The sequence below is a fragment of the Cebidichthys violaceus genome, unplaced genomic scaffold (genome assembly GCF_023349555.1).
Source record: "Cebidichthys violaceus isolate CVI_PGR_0920_01 unplaced genomic scaffold, fCebVio1.0.p SCAF_9, whole genome shotgun sequence".
In the NCBI taxonomy this organism is placed as follows: Eukaryota; Metazoa; Chordata; class Actinopteri; order Perciformes; family Stichaeidae; genus Cebidichthys; species Cebidichthys violaceus.
This window is the reverse complement of record NW_027176975.1, coordinates 6268118-6286910: the sequence shown is the minus strand read 5'-3', so window position 1 is coordinate 6286910 and position 18793 is coordinate 6268118. Positions and strand designations below refer to the sequence as shown.

The window sequence follows — 18793 nt, the reverse complement described above, 5'->3', positions numbered from 1 at the left end:
ACAGTATCTGGCATGATGTGATCTAGGACTTCTATAAACCTCACGTTTACTTCCCGTTACCGGTTTCCAATTAAACTCATCGTTCGTCTCGAAAGGAAATTTACATCACACTAGATCAGAAATATCCTTTCATGCAGCAGATGTCAGTGATGAACGGAGTCCCCCCCCCCCCCCCCCCCCCCCCCCCCCTTTGCTGCATCCATCTGTCAATAAACTCATTCAATAAGCATTACAGTGTTGCAAACAACACAACGCAAAGACTCCCAGAGGCCTGCTTCACATTCTCATTTGCTCATGAGATGGATATGTATAAATCCAGCAGACATGTAAGTGAAGAAACAGACCCCCTCGAGATTTGATTTCATGTGCATAAGACTCACTATCTCGGGGGCAAAAATTGGATTTGGTATGAATCGGATTGAATTACTCTGGAATCATGACTTTGGAAGACACATTGACGAGCTCATCATGAATTTATGCCTCATGGGAAGGTGGTGTCTGCAAAGGCAACGTGAACGCAATCACAGGAGGTATCAGGGTATCAATGGTGCTGCAGCAGCAGATGGAGGGCTTTTAGACAGACAGAAAGAGAAGAACTAGTGGCTTCTGAGTTTGATTATACACATTATACCCTGATCCTTTGCCAAAGACACATCTGCACAACTCAAAGAAAGACATTCATCATTCCAGACCTAAATGCATGCTTGTGGAGGACTACAGGACGAGTCAGTCAAAGACTGCGAGGGACACAGACCACAAGATGAAGAAGCAACTACACGCAACAAAGAGGTGCAGATAATACCTTTAACAGTTACAATTTCTTTCTCCACTTAATAACATGACTGAGTCGCAGTGAGTCACCTACTTCTTTGTCCGTTTACCTCATCTACAGCTTTACACTGGAGGCCTGGAGGCTTGGTCAAAGTCAAAGCGCCTGCATTGTGTAAAGCTGGTCAGATATTCTGTTTGGCTGTGACCTCAGGCTCGTTGAAGTATCGAAAAACAGAACCGCTCACGCGCTTTCCACATCCCATCTTTTAAAACAGGAAGTCAGTTTCCATCACTCAGTCTGACCTTTAATCTCTCAGATTTTTAGAAATCTGACAACTGGCAAAGACACAACTTAAAAGTTGTCTGAAAAAGGAATCTCAAAACTGATACTTGATGCCGCTGTTTATCGAGAATGCTCATCAAGAGTTAGTCATCCAGTTCTTCCATGTTCTATTTAAACTGCTGATATCCAGGCCACTTCTTCTGCATGTAGTCATCGTGATACAAGTCTTGAGTAGTGAGAGGATGTCTACACCCAGAGGTGAAAGGCACTTCCTGAATGACACTCGCTCGCAGACAAATGTTTCTCCCATCCTCGATGGAATGGCAGCTCAAAAGGAGGCACCGTGGAAATTGGGGGTCTCAGGTTTGGAGGGCAGGAGAGATGAAATTGTCCAAAAGTGGATCCAGATGGATATCTCCTCTACTTTTCTTGAGTCCCCCACTCATCACTCCATCATTTCTCTTTTTTTCTCTCTCTCTCTCTCTCTCTCTCTCTCTCTCTCTCTCTCTCTCTCTCTCTCTCTCTCTCTCTCTCTTTTGAGTGAACTACAGGCCCGGTGATTACTATAGTTAGGAACGAGCCAAAGCAAACACGAGAAGACAGAGTCGTGGTCGACCAAATACAGAACAGCCTCGCAGTTCAAAGCAAAACTCTACGCGAGTTAAAGCCCCCTCAGGGCTCAACCTGTTAATGTTTGTGATCAGGGATGTTCTTATCAACAATGCACCGTTTTTTATTATTTAGTCATTAAAATGCAGATCGCTATATACAGTATAAAAGAGATGATTAACCACCAGAAGGTGATGAGAGATTAGAGAAAATGACTTTGCATAAAGGGTGCAGAACGCCCAAAACAACAAAGAGGAAAGAACCTAAAGAGGGGCGACCGGTGTGAATTAGAGAGCAGTGAGAAAAAAAATAGCCGAATCGTGAGATCAGAAGCTGGCTGGTAGTATGTTTTCACACCCAGCCTGTGGGACACAAGCCTTAACTGATTCAGTGGGCTATTAGCCGGGCTAATAAATCATAATTTGAACTTGTTTTATGTCATCAACCTATGCTGCTATCGGGGCAGTATTGTGGCCAGCAGCCTTAGTTGAGCCCACAAAGTTTGTCACAGTCCTTTGTTGATTACTATGATTTTCCCTTCGGGTCCTGGAGCTGTCCTCAATAAACAGAGGGCTGGAGCATTTCAAGCATCGTTTCTAAAAAAGGTGCTGAAGCCAAATCTTTTTTTGTCACGTCATTCAAAAGAAAAGAAAAGGGGAAGACCGGGGAAGGAGTGGCTGAACTGTGTGCCCCGTGTGAATTATAGAGCACCGGGACAGAACAACTCCGTCATGAATGTCCGCCCTGAGGGCCAACAGGGGAGTAATGGAGATGAAGATCAGAATAATGAGACTGAGCACGATCTGAAAAGACAAGGCTGATAAGCACAGACGTGCATATAAACGCACCACTATGTGCGTTACACACCTGAACAAAAAAACACTGAAACCTCAACTTTATTATCTCACAAGCCTGTAGACACACAGGCACACAACTACTGTTGCTGTGAGCAATCCTTTTGGCCATATCAGTGTCTTCATCACCATTCATCTACATCAACCCAGCAGGAACATTTCCTGTGAGATCCCACCTTGTCTCTTGCAACTCACGAGCTCCACTAACAAGTCTCTTATTATCCGGAGTATCTAAACAAATGTACTATACACTGGCCCCTCCATTAAGATTAAAATCATAAAAGAACATTGAAAATATTTGTTTGTTTGTTGAGTAAATCCCAGGAGTATATTGTGTGATGCGCAGTTAAAACATGTGTCAGTGCATATACTTGTTCGAATGGGCAAGAGATCAATCTAGAAAAGGAAAGGGTCAAATGTTGAACTCATCCCAGCTTCAGAGGACAACGGATGGGCTCCATGTGTGTGGAGACAAAGATGTAACACATACATACACATTTTAAATTATGCTTACTCAGTCACTTTAAAAAAAAAAAAACACATTGAAATGCTCAGATAAACTTTTGTTCCAGATGTAAATGTAAAGCATTGTTTGGAAAGTGGAGATATTTCAAAGAAGGGTTGCTTGAGTTTCTTGAGCTTCAGACAGCTGAGTGACTCTTTTGTCAAGATAAAGTTTACACACTTGGTGTACCTCAATGGTATCACCTGTTCACATCCACCCTCAATAAATCTGAACAAATGTATCAGGACTTCTGCTGTTTGACATGTGAGGGCTAGGAAGCCTGCCTGGCAGACAGAGACAGTCCCGTCTTTGCCGCACGGACCTGGAGTGGTGCTTGAAAGGCTGTTTTTTTTCTTACAAAAACACCTGACCTCAACCATAATGGCATTAAAGCACTGCAGAGGAGAAAACAAGAGAGGACATGTTGTTAACAAGTCAGCTGCTTTACACAGAAATCCTCTTCTCAAAGCATAGATGAGTTAGGTTTTAATTGAGACAAGAAAATGGTCTAAATCTACATTAGCACATTTCTTCAGGATGACAGAGATCGGAGGCATGCTGAGAAACGTGATGTTTTATTTCACTCAATACTACAGCCGGTCTTCATTTTGTATCGCCTCAACTCTATAAGCTTTTAATAATGTTCAAGGCCTGTGGAAACCTTTCTAAAACACCTTGCGTTGCATAATTCCTGTGAAGACGAATGCTGGAACGTTCCTATAAATCAAATTGACACCGTAATTAAGAAAGATAGATAGATCGTTGAGAAGAAGGCCTCGGGCTCACGGCTGTTTTCTCTTTTTGATTGTTATCGACGCCACCGCTAAGTTGAGGAAATTGGATATTAGCGAGGCACAACACTGGCAAACTGTCCCCAGGTTCCCATGAACAACAGCTTTAACTCTCTTTACAATGTTTGCCCCGATGTCTTTCTTATTGCTGATCAACATATTTCCTTAGATACGTTTACCTCCACAGAAATAATGCAGTGACTGTAATTGGATTCGAGTGCTTAAGGCAAATTTACGGCTTCCTAAGTAAGGTCCCGTCCCCCCTATAAGTGGAGAAGCGTGAGAGGCACGCAACCATCGCAGTATCAGATGGGAAACGTTACGAACGCGACACATTTCTGAAAATCCTATAACATTTTTGGACGTCGTTCTGAAAACTTGAGAAAGTTCACTGGCTGCCACCACTGCTCACCCTGTAGGGAGATCCAAATCTAACTTCCTCTGAACTTTCTGAGAGCTTCATATTTAAACATGGAAATACGTCCACAGATTTTTGTGATATGTGGGTATGTTAACAATTCTTTTTTTTTTTTACCTCACGTTGAATAAATCAATCAGACTTTACCAGACATTTGATATAAACTGAATATTGCTCCATAGGTTCATTGTGCATGGTCATCAGTGTCCTGTGTCAGTCTTTTCCTCTCTCTGTCCCACTCAACAGACGGACCTTTAGTCTGGTTTTAACAAATTTGCTATTCTTGGCGGCGTAGATTGAGCACCAGCGCTGTTATCTGTTTCCAGCAGTCAGAATCAGACACCTTGTCTCGCGTCACGAGATGTCTGAAACTTTTTAAGTGTCATAACTGCTCCCTCTCACACACACACACACACACACACACACACACACACACACACACACACACACACACACACACACAACGGGAAAAGAAAATGAGGGAAATGTTCTGTTTACAGCTGCAATGTGAAACTCAATTACACAGCCAATTGAGAACGTAGCTGTTTGTCAGGTTTGCGTGATGTGTTCCTGACCTAAATAAGATTGTTGTTCCTTGTGAAGCCTCAACAACTGCATATACTAACTGGATTGACAAACCAGGAAAACAGTACACACACACACACACACACACACACACACACGCACACACACATCTGGACGTCTGCTCCTCTCATTCATATTTGCTGAGTGTTTTCCTGCGGGGTTCCCCGGTGTTGCTGCCCCCGGATCCCCCTCAGATGAGGTGAGGTAAGATTTGGAGCCACAGCGTTATGCCATCTGGATATACATTCACACATGCTTGCTCATGTGCACACGTACACACACACACATACAGATATACTATTGTCATAACCCACACTGAAAAAACACCTGGACCTGGTTACTGGACTCGGAGCGAGAGTTGAATACTTAGTGCATGCCCGTGTGTGTGTGTGTGTGTGTGTGTATGTGTGTATGTGTGTGTGTGTGTGTGTGTGTGTGTGTGTGTGTGTGTGTGTGTGTATGTATAAGTGGGGTGTATGGGGAATACTGGGTTGTAGGTTATTCAGCGCTGGAGGCTGTGTTGAGGTTCTTTTTTTTTTCAGCTTTCTGAGCCCTTGAAGAAGGGCGCTCACTTCACCAAGTCTCAGAAATTAAAGGAGGTCTTTGCTACTAGTACAATACGTAGATCCATCCTCCCAAATACAAAGAATCCCGACAGAGAGCACTTCAACGTTTTGTGACATTTACCTGAGTAACGTGATTGTTGGACTGCTGTGGACATAATCAGTACTAATATTGTTACAGAATTCATTAAATAAGCATTCGGCAGACACATTCCATGTGAACGCTATAATCCAGGAACTATTGGTGCAATAAAAAGCTGCATCTAAACTGACTGAAAGTTATTGGATTTAAAGTCGTCTAAACACAAGCTATCAAGGTGTACCTGCTGATCTGCTCTCACAACCACAATAGAGTTCAAATATCCAGCTGTTTTTTTTTTTATGATGTCTCCCATTATGTGTAATACCTTAAAAAAAAAGTGGTGAGATGAAAATCATCACTGCGAAATTAGCGATCACATTCAGTGCTGCCCAAATACCTTTCGGAAAATCACTAATTCTACTAATTAATATGATCATTACCTTTACTACTACACAGATACATATGGACAAGAGATTGTTCTTTTCTGGTACCTTGAACACACACAATCACACACATTCACATAAATGCAACTAAACATATTGGCCCTGACAAATGTATCACGACGTGAAAACAAATCGTACTGCCACTGTTTCAAACGCACACAGTACAGTGGCTGTAGGTTGATGCCATGCTTCTTCTTCTTTGTAAACAATACAGGTCACGGAGCCTGAGAGGCCAAACATGATGCTGCGCAGAGAAGAATGTAAACACCGCTGATGTGAAGTCACGGGCAGACTATTCAGACTCAATATCACTGAAACTCTCAAAAGCTGCTACAACGTCCACGCGCTGAGCTAAATCTCCAAAAAACGAGTCAACCGCACACTGTCAACACCGAGCAAACAGAAAGAGCGACGCCTGTCACTTCCGAAGGGGGTTTGTTTGCAAACAGACGCGTCACTTTGGAAAAGTAATACCACGCAAAGAGTTTGTTGAGTCACCCGCCTTCACTCCAAGTTTAACGTCAGGCTACTCACCTTCGGCTACTTTCTTTGTTTTCTTCTTTTGATGGAGAGGAGAAGTTTTAGCACTCGGTAGGCTACTCCGCACAGATGCGAGTCGGTCTCTTTCTACGACAGAGTTGTGGCTTTTCTCTCTCACTCTCACTCTCACTCTCACTCTCACTCTCTCTCTCTCTCTCTCTCTTTCTCTCTCTCTCTCTCTCTCTTTACTCACACCCACACACACCCCCACACACACACACACACAAGCTCACACATTGGTCTCACACACGAGAAGCCCCTCGCTCAGCAGTATGAGGGGTGATTAATGCCACGGAGAAGCGCATTAGCAAAGACGAAGGTGATTGAGTGAAGTCGTGCTCTGACTGGCTTCCACAACCACTCTCCTCTACTATAAATAATGAACAACTAAAAAGGCCTAATTGTGCTGTCTCTTCACCGGTAATAATATATTCACTAATAACCTGGAAGTCAAAGAAAAAAACTAAGTGCAGGAAGGAATGTGTTTATTTGAAAACTACTATAATTATGGATTTGTTTAGTTTATTTCTTACAGGAGACAGCTTTCAGTCTTTTCACATTAATTTAATGGGAAAGCATACACTTTACATAAAGTAAGAAATCATTGTAAATCATGATATTACAGGCACCCTCACATCCCATGTGATGAAGGTGCTGGAGAGGCTGGTCTTGGCCCACCTCCGACCGCAGGTGAAATCATCACTGGACCCTCTGCAATTTGCATACCAGCCTCATGTGGGAGTGGACGACGCCATCATCTACCTGCTGCAACGAGCTCAGTCGCACCTGGATGGACCCGGTGGCTCTGTGAGAATCACTTTCTTTGACTTCTCCAGTGCATTTAACACCATCCAACCAGTGCTACTGAGTGAGAAGCTGCGGGAGGTGGGGGTTAACGCGTCCACTGTCTCCTGGATCACTGACTACCTCACAGGCAGACCACAGTTTGTCCGACTGGGCCGTGTGCTGTCTGATACGGTGGTCAGTGATACTGGAGCCCCACAGGGAACTGTTCTGTCTCCCTTCCTGTTCACCTTATACACCACTGACTTCCAGTACAACTCGGGGTCATGCCATCTGCAGAAGTTCTCTGATGACTCTGCAGTGGTCGGGTGTATAAGGGACGGACGGGAGGAGGAGTACAGGGCAGTAGTGGATGACTTTGTGGAGTGGGCCGGTAGAAATCACCTGCTTCTGAACGTGGCCAAGACCAGAGAGATGGTGGTCGACTTCAGGAGGAGGACGACGGCTCCACAGCCACTGAGAGTTCTGGCAGAGGACGTGGACATGGTGAAGGAGTACAAGTACCTGGGTGTCTCCATCGACAGCAGACTGAGCTGGAAGGCCAACATTAACGCTGTGTACAAGAAGGGGATGAGTTGACTCTTTTTCTTGAGGAAACTTTGATCCTTCAACGTGTGGAGCAAGATGTTGGAGATGTTCTACCAGTCTGTTGTGGCCAGTGCACTGTACTTCGCCGTAGTCTGCTGGGGGAGCAGCATTGGAGCCGGAGACACCAACAGACTTAACAAACTGGTTAAGAAGGCCGGCTCCATCATCGGCTGTAAACTGGACAGTCTGGAACAGGTGGTGGAGAGGAGGACACTGAAGAAACTATCATCCATATTGGATAACCAGGACCACCCTCTCCACCACCTACTGCAGGGACAGCGGAGCACTTTCTCCAACAGAATGATCCAGCTCCGCTGTCATAAGGACAGGTACAGGAGAACATTCCTGCCTACTGCTATAAGACTGTACAATAAATCACCTCGGGCCAAATCAAATCGTTAAACCTCTGCACTACTGTTTATTTAGTTGATTTAATATTATTCTGTTCTATTCACTGTGTATATAGTGTGCATTGTTTATATAACATCTTTACTATATTATAACTGTATATATTGTGACGTGTATTTTTCTTGTATTTTTCTTTTTCTTTTTATATAATATTAAGATTTTTTACCTGTGACCTATTGCTGCTCTGTAACCTATTGCTGCTTGTAACAAAATAATTTCCCCTCACGGGATCAATAAAGTTAGTATCTATCTAATTAGCACAACCAATCCCAAATCAGATAACCTATGTAAACTGTCATTACATAACCTCAGCCTGATCCTCATACACTATCATAGTCTCTTTTGTCTGTGATGCTTGGTCAGCAACTGATTCCTCTCAAGTAGAAGGTTTCTGGAGGAAGTAATGGCACACTCCAACTTAGAAAATTAAATCTTACGCTTACTCAATATTTCGCTGCTTTTACGAGCAGGAGAACTGAAGGACAGCGAGGCGAGGCTCATCCAAAGTGGATCTAAGGGAAGAGTACACCTTGAAATCCGAGAGGACTCTTGGCCAATTTCCTTGATCAGCTCCAAGAATAGAAGGATGATTAGATGATTAGAAAGATCTGATGCAGAGAGAGATATGTAGCTATGTCCTCTCTCCTGTCAGGGATACAGAGAATCTGAAATCCCGGCTGAGATAGATCAGCACGATGCTGAAGGAAGCTCAGAAGGAGCTCAAGGAACCGGCCTCCAACACCAAGGACCATTCAAATTGACGTGGAAGAAGGCAAAGACAGTGGTCCATCAAAAAATTAATTTGAGGCAATGAAGTTAGAGCTCCCTGCTGGATAGGACTTTGGTGCAACCTGGACACACCATTTATTACCTGAGGGTGCAGCTGTTTAACAAAAACTCAGAAGAGTTTGAGACTCTCTCAAAAGCAGAGGAGTTTGAGAGTGTTTGGAAGGGCTCAAGGTCCAAAGCTGCAGAAAAAAACTGAGCAAGATGGGGGAAGCTCCCCGAAAATAGAAGAAGGAGGCCTAAGAAGACAGAGATCCCTGCAGGCGTCTCGCTGTCACATGGAGCAAACTGCTGTCCAGGAGGAGATGGATGTTTCATCTGGACAAACAGACGGACAAACAGGCTGAAGGTGCTCAAAAAGTTTGGAATTTTTGCATGCACACCATGGGACGTTGTGGAATTAATTTACTTTTATTTTTTGTGAAGGGTGTGGGTTTATGGCTTCATAGCGCCCCCTAAAATGTCTCTAACATTAAGGTATACCTATTAAGGTTTCACCTACATTTATGAAATTTGGTAGACAGATGAACATGTGGAGACGAACAAAAATGCCTCTTGGAGTTATACCCCAAACTCTAAAGTGAGTCAAGCATTTCGAATTTAAAGTAAATTTTTAGCCTATTTTGAGCCTGTTACAGGTTCTGTACTTTAATGAAGTCCTCCTACAGATTTGTTCAGGAAAAGAGACCTTCGCGCTCCAAAGTTATTAAACGTTTGCATTTTCATGCAACATTGTTTGCTGTATTATCTACTTTAAAAAAAAGGAAATTGTGTTAACTTCAGTGTACCTTGTCAAATCTGCTCCGAATTTCTCAGCCATGATTAGGGTCCAGGCCTGAAGACATTCACCTGCAAAAATGGACTCATAACCCCCCCCCACACACACACACACACACACATTTTATAACCCATAAACCGTTTGTTGCAGAGGCTTCGTTGCACTTAGCAATGCTTCCGTTTCATTGTGCGTGGTATAGTGTCCACCGGCGGCGGAGGGCAGGTCTGTGTGATAATTCATGCATGTTTGAATGCTCATAAAAACCAGAAGACATTTAAAATTTCAAATTGTTTAGTGTGGCATATACTTGTCTCTTAGTGTCAGCTGATGGTGGTCCACGCACAAGTGATAAAAAGGTTAAAAGAGTGGGAAAGGAGATACGCCGGAAGATTTTGCTTTGTTCACACTTTATTCATCTCTATAAAAAAAAAGTTGAAGGCATGATGCACAGGTTATTGTATTGTTGTCAAGAATGTACAAAAATACCCATTATAGAAACGGCTTGAAGTGGCATCAGCCACATGAATTACTTGGTAAAGATGAATTACTTTTTGTTGTAAGGGTAATCAATATATGCTATGATTTTAGTACAAGGAGGTGGTGTTGGTCTGTGCGGTGGTCTTTTTGGTTTGTAAATTTGTCTTGTGAAAACATAAATCAAATATTTGGATAAGAATCAGTCACAGATTCTTACAACCATGGCGACGCTCACGTCCTCATCTCTCACAGTATCTTCACCTCTCGGTTCTCTTTCTATCTCGGTCTTCTTGGACCTTTCTCAGCATAGTGGAGACATGCGTTGACATCTGCTTTTCACACTGCTTATGTCAGACTCCTCTGTGCTGCCATGTGGTTTTCTCAAGCAATGCAGGAAGTTTAGTGTGGTAAGATAGTATTACACTGAGCGAGAAGAAAGCAAACATAAGGAAACACAGGATATTTCTCTTGGGGGTTTAAAAGAGCATCATTTATTAAACAAATCAGATCCATTTTAATCGTTTTTTAGAGACTCAAGCTTATTTTCCCCATGTTGGATTTTCACTGTACACTGTACTTGCCCCCTTTTTGTCACATACCGTAAAAAACACAGATTTCTTCTAATAATATGTGAAATTAATAATAAGTGAGTTTTGCTGCCATGTCTTCTGGTGTTTTAAACTAAACAGAAAAGACCAAGTGTACCCCTCAGCCATAATACAAAGTCAATATCTCCAAGTCAGCATATTGATACTAAAAACAGATAAGAAACTACCCCCCATCCATTCCCTGAAAAGGAAAAGCCCAGTTACTCAAACAATTAAATACATATCGTCAGATAAGACATTTCTCACTTCTATAAACAAAATAAAATATACAGTTTACAACACATGGATTATGTTTGACCTTATTTTCCTGCAGGTCGGGACAGAAAGAGCTACTCACGGAATCAACCACAAAAGAATGCAATTTTTATAAATAGCATGAGATAAAATAAGTAAAAATATGAATATGATTCATTAAACTATATGGCACTCAGTATGGAGCACAATTATCAAGATATGTCAGTCAATAATGGTAAGGAAATAAACATAAAATGGGCTTAATATTTTGTTACACATTTATCTATTTTGTATGTATGATAATATATATTTAGGGCCAGTTCTGTCCTCCATACAATAAAGAACACTTCTCGTTTTCTTATCTCTCTTTCTTAAGTGCCTCACTGTTGTAAATTACTAAATGTGACCTATTATTTTGAAACCGGTTAAAAAAATTGTCAATATTTCAAGTTTCACACAACAAATAGAAAATAAAATTAATTTCAAAAATACAGAAAATTAAAATCAGTCTAAGCACGGATCAAAGGCAAATGTTTTGTCCATCCCCCCAGACATCCAGCTCACCTGTATTAAAACAACCAGCACAAGCACATTTCTCTATGAAGATTCTGATGAAACAACGTTTGACACAGGAAATTGGATGGCTAATGTTCTCTTGGACTTGTTTTACAAGCTGCGGATCAGATTGTTATTTGATTAAAGCTACACAAACATTAACAGTAACAAAAATAAACACCTGCTTAGAAAATAATTGCCCAATATCCTCCTCTCTTTAAAGTCCTATAGCATATGTATATGTTCTCACACATTTCTGACACTGTCTAAGTTCAGGCGTTGAGTGATTTAGCAGGTTACCCGAGCGTCTTTGTACACTGACTGGATCTCACCGCTCATTGCCGTGCTTCTGAGAAACTCAAGATCAAACTCTGGATTAAGAAATAAAGACTAGGATCAAGTCAAAGACTAGAATCACAGAATCCTACATATTGAACGTCTGACTTTTGGTGATTATCACCATTTGGCAGTAAAACTATTCTAATAAAATCCAGATCAAAATCAATATTTGTGGTGAAATGTGGTTAAAAACAGTGATTCTTTACTTGCTGCTCATAGTAGAAATCTCATGAGAAAAGTACTGGTTTTACGAAGGGTCTCAGTACAAAGACAAGAACAAGTTTACTTTTGCATTCATGGCAATATTTCCCTTATACCTCTATGCTTGTGCGAGTATTGCTTGAGATTTATTGTTGCAAGGACTATAAAGAGGCCTTCCCATCCACCAAGGGAGAAAGTAAGGCTAGAAAGTTGTGAAGAAAGTTCAAGATTCATATCTTCAGTGTGTGAGCATGTTTCTTGCAAAGAGGTTTGTCTTTCTTGGAGAAGAAGGTCTGGCCTTCGAGAGTGGTGCAGCACACCTGAGGAAAAATATACAAAGAAAGGTTACATAAGTAAAGTTGTCCAGAAAACTTTTAAACTCCTCATTGATAACTCACCATCTCCTTAGAAATAATGAGACAAATACCAGAAAGTGCATTTATCTCATCACTGTGAGGGACCCTGAATCTGCTCCTGCGTTTTTGTCCAGTGAGATGGATAATTGTCTCTCAATTAACTTTACTGTGACTATATACGAATCCTTCACTTACAGTGCAGACGAAGCAGGTGTCATGCCAGGTGTAACCGAGGGCCTCCAGGAACTTGTCTCCAGCCTCAATGGGGAACTCACAGCCATGGCAGCTGGTCCCAAACATATTGTAGAAGTCTTTTGACACACAAAGCATCATGGCATGACATACACCACATGAACATCAACACTTTCTTTGTTTTTCTTTCTTTTTTTTTACAGAAATTATTTTCTTTCTTTATTGTTGGCACCAAAATGTCAAAGTCTATTCATAACAGCTTTGTCTTTCAATCCACTGACTTTTGTCCTCCAGTCAGCCTTCATCAGCCCCATCAGCAAGATCTCTGTGTCCAATCAGCATATTGTTCAGAGTCCATATCACTCACCTTGTTCACAGTATGGTTCTCCATCCTCCAGGTGGAAGGTGTTGTTTCTGATTGGCTGCTGACAGCAAGCGCACAGAAAGCAGTAGACGTGCCACGTCTGTTTGAGGGCATTTATCACCTCCTGGGAGCAAAAAGCAAACAGTGTAGTTAGTTGGAGGCCTCATGCAGTTCATTAGGAGCACTGGTCTCTGTGTGAGTCGGTCACAGTAATTGGAAAATTAGATCCAGGAAACAGAGACTTTTGGTAGGATGCTGCCTTGTTGATAGCTTATTGGGTCATTATTTGTAGCACTGCTGTGCATTAATGTCATTTAATTTCTATTATCAGCCCCTACTTGATCATAACGGATACATTTGTCTGTTATCAGAAATGTACACACTATCCTACAGTATGTCTTCTTCTCATGCCACATTTAAATATGATGTTTGTTTCTTTCTTGTGGGCCACATGACCCAGCATAAAATAAACCAACCGCTTTCTTTCCCACCCTTAAACTGTGAGAACAAGACAGGACAGGGAATCAATGGAAAGTTGGTGGGCCGCAGTAAAATGACGGATTAGGGGAGAGGGAGTGAGAAAACAGGTTAATAAGAAGCCATAAGCTGGTTGAAGATGTGTGAGAAATAAAGGGTTGAAAGGGATAGAGGCTAAAGAGGTTAGAACACGTGAGGGATGAATGTCAGATCTGTTATGAGAGCAGAGATCTCAGCTTCCTGACACTCTGGGTTCATGGTACACCTGCAGCCTCGAGGCCTCTAAGCCTAATTCTCCTAACACCAGGACATACACCACATTCCTGAGTTTCAGTGCTGGTCACTATAGAAATTCCCTATAGCTTTCTTACATTGACCTGCTAAGCATTTATCATGCATGTCCGGGGTTGGACTGACCCTAAAGGTGAACATTTGAAGATGTCTAATGTATCTTTATTATTTGGTCTCAGATTGATAAAAATAGGTCTTAATGCACAAAGTAAAACGACAGAAGATATGAAGATAACTGGATTCCATAGTAATAAAGTGTTACACATGGATCAGTTTAAATGTTGGATCAACTTCTATTTAAACTCACATTGAGGAGTCGGATGTTTTAGATATAAACATCAAGAGTCTCTTTTCTGTATCATTAATAGGAAATGCATCTCACATTTGGGAGGTGCTTCATGTAATCATGTAGACTACCAAACTTTATGTATCCATTATTCCCACTTTGAACCCCTCAACCTGCAGCAGGCCCATAGTGGTAAAACTACAGAGCAAGGAAGACTAAGAATTCAACTGACATGCTTAATGTAGTTGCTGTAAACCAGTCTGTTCACAGTGTTACAAACTGTTCATTCATTCTGAAGCACAAAAGAATACCAAGAGATCGCTTTTGGTCTCCAAACAACAGGTGGTTGAGTTTGAAACAGCCACACACACACACAATGTAAAGGTCAGCTGTACAGTAGGTGAATGGTACCGACTTAAAGTCTTCAGGCAAATCCTCCATGTTATCTTTCCTAGCACTGCAATGCTAGAGGTCTGTTGTCATCTTCATTGTATTTTAGCATTGCATAAAATGATCAAAGTTAATGAATCTGAACTGTACAGTACATTCTGTTGAATGGCCATCACAAAACAGACAAGACACAAGAGCAGACAGACAACAATTTATACACACACACACACACACACACACACACACACACACACACACACACACACACACACACACCCTCCTGCTCTATTTAGCTTCACACCAACTCACCCCCAGTATCTTGGCCTGGCAGCGGCTGCATGACGGAGCCAAGAAATCTTCATAGCAGTGTTCACAGTAGACAGATCCCTGTTCTTCCACAAAGCCTATATCTGCCAGGGATATACGGCAGTGGGCACAGTTAAATTCCTCCTTATGCCATGATTTCCCCATTGCTACCAAAAACGGTCCTCTGGGGGGGAAAAAACACAAGAGGAGACAACAGGATAGGTGGCAATCAACTTTAGGTTTTGAACTGAAGTTACCAAATAACTCTGTATTGGAAAAAATGAACCCATGACACACAGGCTAATTATTATAATTACTCGTGTTATGATGATACCTCGTCATGAATGCAAGTACATATGCAAAGTAAACTACATTGCTCTGCAGTTATGCTGATAGGTCATGTAATTAATGTATTGTGTTTTCATTGCCATGTCTACAAATAGCCACTAGAGGGCAAATGGGCAAACCGCAAATTAATAAATGAATGAATGACTTCTAGAAGCTGTCTCTTGGTAACTCAGCATATTTCCTGCTTATTCCATTACATTGATCATAATGTACATTATGATGATTATGATTAGTATCAGAATTGTTCGATCAACTAATGGATTCATTGTTTCAGCATTCCATTCAGGTCACTCATTGTTGCTTCAGAAACGAGGAACACAGTTTAGAAATATAATGTGTTGACGTCACAAGAGGTCTGCTGCTACCATCGCCCTCTGCGTCCACTCAGACAGCACCTTGGCACTGTCCACTTTGATGATTAGGTAAAGTGGGAAAACAACAGAGACTAATTTACTCCACACAATAGCTTAGTTGTGCTTATCTGAGCTTTCCCAGTTAGTGGCTCTAGCTTGGCCTCCATTAACATGTGAGCGACCCTATATCCTTAGTGGGATGTCATGTAAGGTGACACAAGTTAGATAACACTTGGGTTAGGGCAGTCATGAGATGAAGAGGCAGGAAGGAGGATGAGGAAGTGGTGTGCTCTTGTATACAGCTCTTGTTGGATTTACACAAGAGGAAAACAAAAAATACAAACCCTATAATTAAGCGGAAAAACTGAACAGGATAACCAAGAGTTGTATCAGCCTATATAGTGTTTGTTTGTGTGTGTGTGTGTGTGTGTGTGTGTGTGTGTGTGTGTGTGTGTGTGTGTGTGTGTGTGTGTGTGTGTGTGTGTGTGTGTTTTGCATTCAGTGTCTACATGCTGTACGTGTGCAACATCACCACAGTTTGCTCTGCAGGTGCAACTTAATTCCCCTTCCCCTTATCTACACCACAGTCAGATCTTTGTAGTTCTACAGTTTCATACACAGATTATTTACTCAAGATGGGTTCCATTCAATTATTGGAAGTGCCGAACTGGGACAATGAATAATTGAGAAGTGGACATATTTTCCTTTCCGATCTTAATTTGCTTGAGTACAAATGGATGTCTGTGCAGCCAAGTGGAAGAGATTGCCTGTTTTTTGATTATATCCTTGTGCAAGCAGCATATGAGCATAATATGACAGAACTAAACACCTTGCATGTCAACTGCTTCCTCTCACAATTTTAACTATACATGGTGATGACAGCCTCATTCCATCCTGATGAGTGAGGCCATAGCTTCTTCATTCATGACATTCATTCTGCAGCTTGCTACCAAGAATGGCGCTTGTACAGTAATCACTGTAGGTTAATTGAGGTCCCTGGTTAAAAAGGTAGAATTTATAAAATCCATATAGTCCCTTCAGAGATCCTCAAATGACGTTACAGTATTAGTCACGGTATTTGTCCCTCACCTGATCACCATGTTGCAGTGGGCACACATGGGCGTCCGAGTCCCAGCAGGGATGTGTTCTGCCATCTGGACCAGGGTGTCCTCGTCTTTAGGGTGGGGCTGAGGTAAAGGTCGGGCTGGGGCAGGACCTCTCGGGACACTGGCGCTTCCATTACCCTTCATACCGAAAGATGGGGTGATCAAACCTGTCCGTGGACCGTGACCTGAAGAAGATGGAGGGGAGATAAAAGGTTATACTGGCGAAACAGAGATGGCAAAAGGAAGAAGGAACAAATGGAAAACAAAAAAAGTGAGCACTTAGAGCATCACAACGTATGTGTGTATGTGTGCGTCTGTGTTTTCTTCCCAGGTGTGTAAGTTATTTGACCTCTACCCTCTTTGTCTATACACCCAGCAGGTGTCATGGCGGTGCACGCAGCTGGCTGACTACTGTTGTCAAAACCATGAATTCACCACATCAATCTTCCCTGAATCTTTCACTCCACCTTTGACACATTCCTATGGCGTATTATATGCCTGCACACACACACACACACACACACACACACACACACACACACACACACACACACACACACACACACACGTAGACATGGACCACCAAGACATTCCCTCAGCTTAAACCCAGACCCACACCTGGCTAAACATGTAGCTTGGCCTTTGATCTCCACACTGTGGATGGAGATTTGTTTTTGTATGTGTGTGCATGGGGAGGCTAGGGCTACTTTTAGAGCTTGGATTTACCATAACATGCCATGTTAAAGTGTGTCTGTTTGGGCTAGGAATGGGGCCGGGTTTACATTAAATGTTGGGGGTAGTAAGGAATTAATTTCAGGTTAAACCCATCGGCTGTATGTAAGAAGTGGACAAAGTCACCATGACGTCGCCTATTGCTCTGTGGACTACCGCTTGGAACCTTTTGTTTAGCATTTTGTCCGTCACCATCTTGGCTTTTTTGCAACCAGAAGTGACACGAGAACACATGAAGACAGTTTTAGGTGACCAAAATGTTACAATCACTTGTATGGACTGAAAACACACAGTGAAAAGGTTCAAGTTGTAAGACGGAAACAAAGACAACTCCCAGACCAGAAAATGTCGTTGTAGCGACCTGTCAATCACAAGGTAGCCAACCCCTAAAGCATACCCTGCTTTTCCCTCTATTTTACTCTGAATGGGACCATCATTTACCAAATGAACATCATGCTGTATTGAAGATGACGTGAAACTAGCTTTTGAGACCATAAACTCATGTTTACCATCTTTAGTATGGTAATAAATCAAGTCAGAAGTACAATACAATCTCACTTCTTTTTGCAACCAGAGGAGTTGCGTCTTCTGGCTACTAAAAATAATCCACATTTAAAGCACTTCCGCATTGGCTTCACTTATCAGACCCAGAGGTTAATCCCTGGTTGAACCTGCAATAACATGTTTTTTTGGCCACTTGGGAGCACCAGAAACAAGTTGTGAACAGAACATATCAACATCTTTTAAGTTGATCTAGCGAACTTGGTAGCAAACAGCTGCTTATTTAAACAATCAGCAGAGCAACATTAAAATGGATTTGGAGTTGTGTTTCTGACCGCCTGATAAATACAAGTATTGTATTCACTCTTCTTCTAGCTCTGTTTTTGAACAGAAGTGAACAAAAACCAAAAGTTACGAGTAAAACAGCAAAGAACTGAAACTCGCTGTAAAGCTCTGTAAAGCTGCATAGAGCTGCAAATTCAGGTGATAATTCTCTGGAGGAGAATGTTTTTTTTAATTTGAACATCATGCCAATATACTGTATTTTACAGTAGGCATTTGCAACAAGGCAGTGTCTGGTGGTCTGGGTATCTTAACTGCAACTAGAATTCAAAATGGATCAGTGGCTTACTGCTTCTAGGGCATTATACGGCTAGTAGTATATTTTCATGAGCCTGGGTCCATGGGTAAGTGACTACGTTTACGATTTTTGTAGAGTCTCAGTTACATCAGGGAGAGAACTGACTTGTGCTGACAGAATGGATGGGGTAAAAGTTGAAGCATATTAGGCTAGATTCAAAAATAAGTATTCACAAACAAATGTAATGTATATTTTGGTATGTACATGAAAAGCAGAATAATGTCCAGAA

General features: G+C 41.9%; 2 protein-coding genes across 7 annotated transcripts in view; both read right to left on the bottom strand.

Annotated features, from left to right (window-relative positions):
• Positions 1-6514, bottom strand: part of bmpr1ba (bone morphogenetic protein receptor, type IBa) — a 65078-nt gene extending 58564 nt beyond the window's left edge. The window contains exon 1 of the mRNA XM_068703574.1: positions 6439-6514. The gene's annotated coding sequence lies outside the window, so the exon portion shown is untranslated. The remainder of the gene's footprint in view (positions 1-6438) is intronic.
• Positions 6515-10747: 4233 nt separating this feature from the next.
• pdlim5a (PDZ and LIM domain 5a) overlaps positions 10748-18793 on the bottom strand; it is a 55851-nt gene continuing 47805 nt past the window's right edge. For 5 of the 6 annotated variants that reach the window (XM_068704293.1, XM_068704295.1, XM_068704290.1 and 2 more), the window contains 5 exons: positions 16675-16876; positions 14888-15068; positions 13138-13258; positions 12774-12889; positions 10748-12542 (listed from right to left, as the gene is read on the bottom strand). In XM_068704293.1, coding sequence (XP_068560394.1) covers positions 12453-12542; positions 12774-12889; positions 13138-13258; positions 14888-15068; positions 16675-16876 — 710 coding nt within the window. In that variant the 3' untranslated portion in view covers positions 10748-12452. Of the gene's footprint in view, positions 12543-12773; positions 12890-13137; positions 13259-14887; positions 15069-16674; positions 16877-18793 lie in introns of those variants that run through there. The other variant, XR_011102187.1, reaches the window with a different exon arrangement.